The sequence below is a fragment of the Merops nubicus genome, unplaced genomic scaffold (genome assembly GCF_000691845.1).
Source record: "Merops nubicus isolate BGI_N331 unplaced genomic scaffold, ASM69184v1 scaffold354, whole genome shotgun sequence".
NCBI classification, from domain to species: domain Eukaryota; kingdom Metazoa; phylum Chordata; class Aves; order Coraciiformes; family Meropidae; genus Merops; species Merops nubicus.
Window position 1 is genome coordinate 1 of NW_008602029.1, and position 8,156 is coordinate 8,156.

General features: G+C 49.3%; 1 protein-coding gene across 1 annotated transcript in view; it reads right to left on the reverse strand.

Moving 5' to 3' along the window:
• Positions 1-1,495: 1,495 nt before the first annotated feature.
• Positions 1,496-8,156, reverse strand: part of PDE4B (phosphodiesterase 4B, cAMP-specific) — a gene marked incomplete at its 3' end in the record, with an annotated part of 8,805 nt that continues 2,144 nt past the window's right edge. Inside the window, exons 3-9 of the mRNA XM_008938172.1 lie at positions 5,706-5,884; positions 4,966-5,064; positions 4,673-4,837; positions 3,783-3,882; positions 2,946-3,100; positions 2,726-2,848; positions 1,496-1,729 (exon numbers count right to left, since the gene is read on the reverse strand). Of these exons, the coding sequence (XP_008936420.1) occupies positions 1,496-1,729; positions 2,726-2,848; positions 2,946-3,100; positions 3,783-3,882; positions 4,673-4,837; positions 4,966-5,064; positions 5,706-5,884 (1,055 nt within the window). The remainder of the gene's footprint in view (positions 1,730-2,725; positions 2,849-2,945; positions 3,101-3,782; positions 3,883-4,672; positions 4,838-4,965; positions 5,065-5,705; positions 5,885-8,156) is intronic.

The following is an 8,156-nucleotide window of genomic DNA, read 5'->3' on the forward strand; positions in this document are numbered from 1 at the left end:
TTCCCTTTCCCTTTCCCTTCCCTTCCCCTTTTCTTTTCCTTCCTTTTTCCTCTCCTCTCCTCTCCTCTCCTCTCCTCTCCTCGCTGCGTAAGCTCTGACCTAAATCCCTCCCCACTGCCTGCCTAAGAGGACGCACGTCCAGGATGGCAACAACTGAGTGGCCATGCAGAGGGCTGAAATCCTTCCTCCTTGGCAGCCTGTCCCTCCTCAGCTTGCTCTGCTGGCCAGGCTCTCTGTGCAGCAGGGAAATGGCTCTCAGGGGGGGGGCCGGGCTGCAAATGTTTGCTTTGGAAGTCACCCACGCCTCCTTCAGACACAACAGGATGTCAATGGAACCATTAACATTCGACTGGAACATACTGGGGAGGCAGCTCCAACAAAAAGGGGGTGAAAATTTCCTGCAGCACACGTTTAACAACCCCAATTCTGCACGTTTAGCTGCTGGCTTGGCCGCCTCCCCCTGAAATGCTCGAGCTGCTGCAGCCCAAGGGCTGGAGCTGGGCTTTGGATCCTCTGGGAAGCCCGTGTGTGAAACACAGAAAGGAGTCTGAGCTCACATGCGGAGCACATGGGCATTTTCTGGCCAAGCCTGGCCCGAGGATTCTTTTCTTGTTAGGTTAACAAATAAGACAGATTTTTCCAACAAAATCACCATGTGGTTGAATGAACAATTTTGAAACCGCTCAGCTTCGCCCGGAGGACATTTGGAAATAATTATCATCAATTTTGTGACTTATTCAAGCTGAAAAACCTCCATGATGACTTGCTCGAGTCATTTCAAAACAACCACCAAGACACCATTATATAAAGACTGGGATGTGTTTAGACAAACATAAATTACTGGGGGAAATTTTACAGCCTGTGCTGCACAGGTCAGAACAAAACCTGACCTTGGAACCCTTTCATCTGGGATTCAGGACCAGGGCTGAGCCACTTCATCTCCAGAAAGGAAAAGAGGCATCCAGCTCCTTTTAAGGTTTACTTTGACCCAACTCCAGGTTTCTTTGACACGCAGCAGCTCCCTCAGACCTCTAAGGTCAACACCAGGTCCTGCACTGCAGAGCTGCTCTGCACCAGTCACCACTGACACCCAGACTGCTGGGAGGAGCTCCTCACTCTGGCAGTGCCAGGGGGCTGGCAGGGCTATGCCTGACGTGAGCTGCACTGTCAGTAGGTTTCAGAGGTGCTAATTAAGGAGGCTGGAGGGTGTGAAGGCTGAAGGGACCTGGCAGAAGGCAGAGGAGATCAGAGTTGTGCTCTTCAAGCCCGGGGAACCAAGGGAAACCTACTCGCTCTGGAAACTGGGACACAAACGTGGCGAGATGGACACAGGGTTGGAAGGGAGGAGATGCCACGGGGTTCATCAAGGAGACTGAGCAGCCTCGCCAGCCTAGAGGAGCTCCAGGCACTGCTGGCTGTCAGGGCCCATCAGCACAGCCCTCTGAACTGCTGGCTCTCTGCCTCGGCGTGCCAGAGAGCACATTTTTGTCCCCACTTCAACGACAGGAGCTCGGGCAGTCCAAAGCTGCAGCCGAGGGGTAACTACCTGGGATTTCTCCACCGAGGCCGTGTGCTTGTCGCACATGGGGCTGATCTCCATCCCCCTCTCCCTCTCCTTGTCTCCCTGCTGGAAGAATTCCTCCATGATCCGGTCCGTCCACTGCCGGTACAGCTCCAGGGACTTGGTGGGGTTACTCAAGTCTGCACAATGTACCATATTTCGGAGAACCTGCAATTGGATTAAGCAGAAAAGTCATAAAATAGGATGGAAAAAAAGAGGATGGTTTCAAGCTGGAGCTGCTTGTTTAGCTCAGAACATTTAACCACAGGACTCTTCGAGCCTTCAGCCTATAAAAATACTAATGGAATATCTCCGTGTCTGAGAGGAGATGCCACAAGTCCACTTCCAAAGTAAAAAACCTGCTGCTTGCTCCCCAGACAGCTCCACACTCACACAGGCTGCAGTTGTGGCAGCGATAATTATGTCATGCAGGTTTGGTTTTGAATGCAGGTGCTTCCCACCATTCAAAACTGATTTCCATGCCCTCAGATGGTTAAAAGCTTGATGGCATGAGTAATATCCCTTCCACGCACGCACAAAACGTGTGTGCCTGACTAACTGTGGCTCCAAGGATTTAGACGGCAACAGGGTGACCTGTTTTAGGAGCCTTGAATAAAAAGGGAAGGAGGGTTTTCCCCTGAGTCTGCTCTGAGGAAGCTGGTCGTCAAAGGGGAGAGCAGATCAGGATGTGTCTCGTCCTGCTAACGACGCAGCCCCGTGCCAGCTCTGCTCTGTCATTTCTGTAAGTCAAGGATTAGCTCCTGCAGGGAACGGGTCGGGCATCACCCGCCGCAGCTCGGCGTGAGTTGCTTTGGGGAGGGAGCCCCACGTGAAATTCCTGCCCTCTCACAATGCTCTGACACTCTTGCTGTGTTTTTTTTTTGTCAGGAGAAACAAATGGGAAACTCAGGAGCCCATAAAACCTCAGCCTTATAGATTCAGGTCAGAATAATGGGCACGTTTGGAGCTCCATGCTCTAAAAACACCATTTCCTTTACCTCAGACAGACGACCACCTCATGCCAATTCGTGGGGGGGGAGCAGAAGAACATGCTGAAAGTTTAGGTCAGTAGCTTCTAGGTCTGGCCCGTGTAAAAGCCCCAGTGAAAAGAGGAGCAGGGTTGCTCCAGCCCTGAACAGAACCCCGGGAGGGTGGCTGAGGTACCTGTATTCTGTCGGTGTAGTTGTCCAGGAGGAGGACACCCGAACTGGTCACCTTCTTCGTTTCCACCATAGTCTTCAGATCTGCCAACAGGCTCATGTGCTTGGACATATCTGTCGCCAACACCTTTGCAGAAGAGAAAACAGGATCTCAGTACAGGCAGCCAGAGAAAGCAGCCAGATTTTGGGCTCGAGAACCAGCGCAGGGCGTGCGAAGCTCGTACCATGTCGATCACCATCTTCCTGAGCGTCTGGCGCTGCTTCTTGGTCAGGTTCTGGAAGATGTCACAGTGCTCCTCCTGAAGCAGTTTGAAACCCACGGCCAGGTGGTGGTTCTCCAAGACAGATTCATCGTTGTACATCAGGGCCAGCTCGGAATCTAGCAGAAGTGACACAAACCTGTGAGTCCAGCAGGGGAGGGGTGTGATTTTAAACAGCAAACGCCTGTCCTGGGCACTGAAATGTTGATTTCTATGTAATAAGATTGGGAAAAGTTGCCTTTTCTTTGCTTCATGTGTGCCAAGAGTGTGCAGCTTCCTCCTCCAAGCACATATGTATGTAATCTAAACAGCCCTTTGCTGGGTTCTGAGGAGCAAAATAGTCCTCGGTTGACTTAGTTACAGCCTTCAGAATCTCTGACAACACACAGCATGAACCCTGCAAACACACTTCCCAAAAAAGAACAACAGCCACATTTTGGAATCAAGATGAACCACAATATTTAGCTTTATCGTTGTCAATAGCAATAGGATGATTTCTCTTCCACTAGTGATAAAATTTGCACTCAGGACTGGGAGAGTGATCATGCTTTAGCAAGTAGTAATACCCACAAGATTCAAGGGCCCTTTACAAATTGTACCACAATAGCTCCCTTTGTTAGGAATTTCATTTTAATTACCACTTTATTTCAAAACACCCAACTGTTTTACTGCACCACATTTTTGAGAAATCAACGCAGTCTAAAAGTCAGAATTTGTGAGCTCTCTGTAATGGAAAATAAATTTCCATTGAGTTTCCAAGTTTGCCCATGAAGTTACTGTGGTATTTGAAGCAAAACTCACTTGTATTAATGAGAAATTGATTGGAGACCCCAGGGTGATCCACGTCATGAATTGCAGCTGCAAAAATTGCAGCAAGGATTTCCAAATCAGTGAAGACAGCCTAGGAAGGAAAAAAGGAATTTGTCAGAAAAATCCTTATGTTTTTTCAATATATTTTTGGAGGCTTTATTGTGGCCTTTCAGGGCTTAAAGGGGCTTGTCAGAAAGCTGGGGACTTTTGAGAAGCACCTTTTGCCACAGGACAAGGGGATATGGTTTAAAATGAAAAGTGAGATTTAGGCTAGAAAGAAGGAAGAAATTTGTTCCCCTGAGGGTGTTGAGCCCCTGGCCCAGGCTGCCCAGAGAGGTGGTCGCTGCCCCATCCCTGGCACCATCCCAGGGGAGGTTGGATGAAGCTCTGAGCACCCTGCTCTAGCTGCAGATGTCCCTGCTCCCTGCAGGGGGTTGGACCAGATGACCTTAAAAGGTCCCTTCTAACCCAAAACATTTTGTGAATCTCTCAACACTTTGGGAGGTTGGCTTAGAGAAGCAAATGATGCTTTTTAAATTAGTTTTCTGAGGACAAGACATTTGCTTGGATGAGAGGTCTCCAAGCACCCTGTGCTCTTCGAGATGAAACACAGAGTGCAAGCAAAGCTGCTGCTGAAATTTAATGGTGACTTCCCTGGTGGTGAACTGAGCCCTCAGCAGAGCAGGCAGCATGCTGCTTTTTGCAAGCCTGAGCACTGCTGGTCATGGCCTCAGCTTAAGGTTCTTCTCCCATCTTCACACAGACACCGTGGGGCTTTTAAGCCACCATCCCCCCTTGAAGCACGACGGCTGTGCAACACAAAGCGCTCAGCCCAAACTAGGTAGCTCAGAACCCAGAATTCTAAGATTCTATGAACTCACATCCAGTGCTGGGGTAGAGAGCAGAACGTGTGTGGACTGGGCCACGTCAGCAGCATGGAGGCTGTTGTGGTAAGCTACATCTGAGTGGTAGTGGTCTTCCAGCGTCATCATGTACGTCACGAAAGTGTCCGAGGAGATCTTGAAGGTCTTCAGCAGATCCCGTTCCTGCAGAAGAAATGTGCCCATCCAACATGCATCACGTTAAGGATGTCACACTGCAGAAGGTGACAAAGCAATGGGAATCTAAATCTTTGCAGGAAAAGAAAGGGAAACCTGCTCAGCAAAGCACCCACCTGAAATATCGCGTACATGATGCAGGTGAGCGGCCTGTTGTGGGAGTACCTTGCAACATTAAATATGTTGAGCCCCCACTTGTTCAGGTCTTCCAGTTCCTTTGGAAAGGACAAAAAGAGAAAGGTTACAATATTTTCCAACACAGTTCTGCATTTATGGCTTGCATCAGGTCTGGCATCTACCACCAGTTTAAAAAGATGCACATTCAAACTTCACTGTGGCCCTTAAAAAAGCACCTGAACAGTGAATAACTGAGAAGGGCTGATGGCAAAGTGCTTGTACCAGGAGGTGACATTGCTCTGTGTGGCAGGGGAATCATTCCTTGCTATGTGTCAAGAAGAAATGCCCAGAGAGAGACAAAGGCCCCACAGCCAGTGTGTTGGGCACAGCACTGTTACACCTCCCTGTGTTTGATGGTTCTCTCCTCAGCTTTCATCACACTTTAAATATCACTTTATGATTTTCAAGGGATTTATGAACACAGAGGATGTTGTTAGGGACATGGCACTTCAGGGACACTGATTCCAGCTTTGCAGACAGTCCATCCCTGAGTGATGGTTCTCTCCTCAGCTTTCACACTTTAAAAATTACTTTATGGAGATTTTCAAGGGATTTATGAACACAGAGGATGTCGTTAGGGACACGGCACTTCAGGGACACTGATTCCAGCTTTGCAGACAGTCCATCCCTGAGTTCCTGGCAACACCAGCTCTCCCAGAGCTGGAAGACTCCATCATACCTTGGCCAGGTGGTCTTCCTTCTCCGTCTTCACACCGAACCGGGAAATGCTGGTATTATTTAAGCTTGAGCTATGCATTAATTTTTTCACTCCACTGATCTGTGTCATGAGCTGCTGTTTCTTCTTCTTCTCTCTGTCCTTCTGGGTGGGAGAAGGAATCTCCACATCGTTCTGCTTGTCTGTAAGAAATAAAGGGGAAATGAGTCAACTTTGTTTGCAGTGCAAGCGCCCATCACCCCTCTCCCCAAAACCAACCCTTCGCTTTGCTGACCGAGTGGCTCTGCACAGCAGTTCAAACCCACATGTGCCTGCTGAGGAACTTCCCTAATTTTGAGGCCAAACAACCAAAACCACAGCAGAAGAGTCACACAACCTCTGTTTGCCCTCTGCAAGACCTCAGCTATCTCACTGAGCCACGCTGGGACACAAAGAGACAGGCTGCTTGCTTGCAGCCACTGTCTTCCATTGCAGCCCCATTGTAAATGAATTTTTATTGCTTATTTTCAAGAAAACAGAATATCTATTCAAACAGCACATTCTTCCTCAATGAAATATATAAGCATGTATTTTCACATTCACTCTGTTGATATTTAGTAGGGCCAAACCCATCTCCAGACCCCCTGCTCTTCAAAAACCAACCCGATGACAAACTGGCCTCACTGATTTATTAAATTGCTCTTCACAAGCATGCACAGAATAACTCACAGTGCACGGGCCAGGTTTCTATTGTCGTGCTCAGAGGCAGTCACAACACTGGTGCACATTAAGTAGGCACCTCGTGGGGCACCAACCTGGCTGTGGAGATGTGCTGAATAAATAAATCTATCCACATATCCTACTCTTTACAACTGATTTATCCACTGCTTTAAAATGGAGGTGCAGTCGGTGGTTATTTTCATACTAACCATTTCTTCATGAACTTTTAGAAAAGGCTACTACGACCTCCATGCACCTCTGCATCTCTGAGGACCTCTGGAGGGACGAGGCGTGGAGGTGTTAAGATACTTTTGCCTTGGCTTAATTAAAAATCTCTGAAATGAGAACTACCACTGTGCCTGCCACGCTGCAATTAAGAAGGAAGCCATTATTCACCCCAACAGTCAAACTGACATCAGTGGGTGTTTCCCTCGTGTGTTTTTGCTGAACAACAGGAGGACTTGGCTCTCCAGAATCCCCTCAGCAGCGACTGACGCCAAGCTCAGGACCAGAAATCTCTCACTTCTTCAATCCTGTCCCCACGGTGGTGGTGGCAGCAACAGCACTCAGGAAAAGGCACGTGCTGCAAGGCCATGGTGACCTTCCCTCTTTGCATGATGTGGCCAAAGATAAACCCATTTGGTATCTTGGTCCTTCACACAGACCTGGAGCTGTTGTCTCTGCTCTTGCTGGCCACATGGTGACTGCAGAGGATGTTGCTTCTTGAGGCCTTCTTCAGCTCATTTATGAGTCAAGAGACTGAATGAAGCCACATGATCTGGTTTTAATATCTCTAAGTTATCCTCAACTAACAAACACTGGGGATAAATGAATGCCCTATCCACATATTTCTTTTATTTTTCTTCAACTTCCTCAGTGGTAGATGGAGTGCAGTTCATTTTGCCTGTTCATTCAATTTTAAACCCAACATAGGGCAGGGGGAGGGGGAAGTAATTCATAAAACCATAATGCCAGGACTTCCTAAAAAAGCTTTTAAATGCTTTTAAAAGTTTTACTCTTTTTTTTGTTTTTCCTAATATGAGCAGTCAAGCTGCACTCATGCCCAGCCTGGAGAACCTGCACCACTTGGCACCAGCATGGCCCAACGTGCCCTCCACGCTGCCACAGCACAGTGAGGACATCACCAGTGCAGAAGGTGTGAGGAGCAGCAGAACAAGACCATTGTCAAGGGGATCCTGCCCCTCTGCCAGCTCTGTGAGACCCCCCTGCAGTGCTGGGGCAGCTCTGGAGTCCTCAGCACAGCAGAGCCAGGGACCTGCTGGAGCGGGGCCAGAGGAGCCCCAGCAATGCCCCGAGCGGGGAACCCCTCTGCTGGGAGCCCAGCAGGAGAGAGTTGGGCTGGGGCAGCCACAGAGGAGAAGGCTCCAGCTGGGGAGACCCCCTGGGGGCTGCCAGGACTGCCAGGGGCCTGCCAGAAAGCTGGGGACAGACTATGGAGCAGGAACCGTTGGGACAGGACAAGGGGGATGGTTTGAAACTCAAAGAGGGAGATTGAGACTAGAGAGAAGGGAGAGATTTTTGACCCTGAGGGTGATGAGACCCTGGCCCACGTTTCCTAGAGGAGTAGCCAATGTCCCACTCTTCGAAACCCTCCAGGTTAGTTTGGACAGGACTCTGAGCACCCTGCTCTAGGTGCAGATGTCCCTGCTCAGTGCAGGCAGGGTGCACTAGATGACCTTGAAAGGTCACTTCCCACCCCAACCAGTCTACGACTACCTGATGCGCCGATTCCCG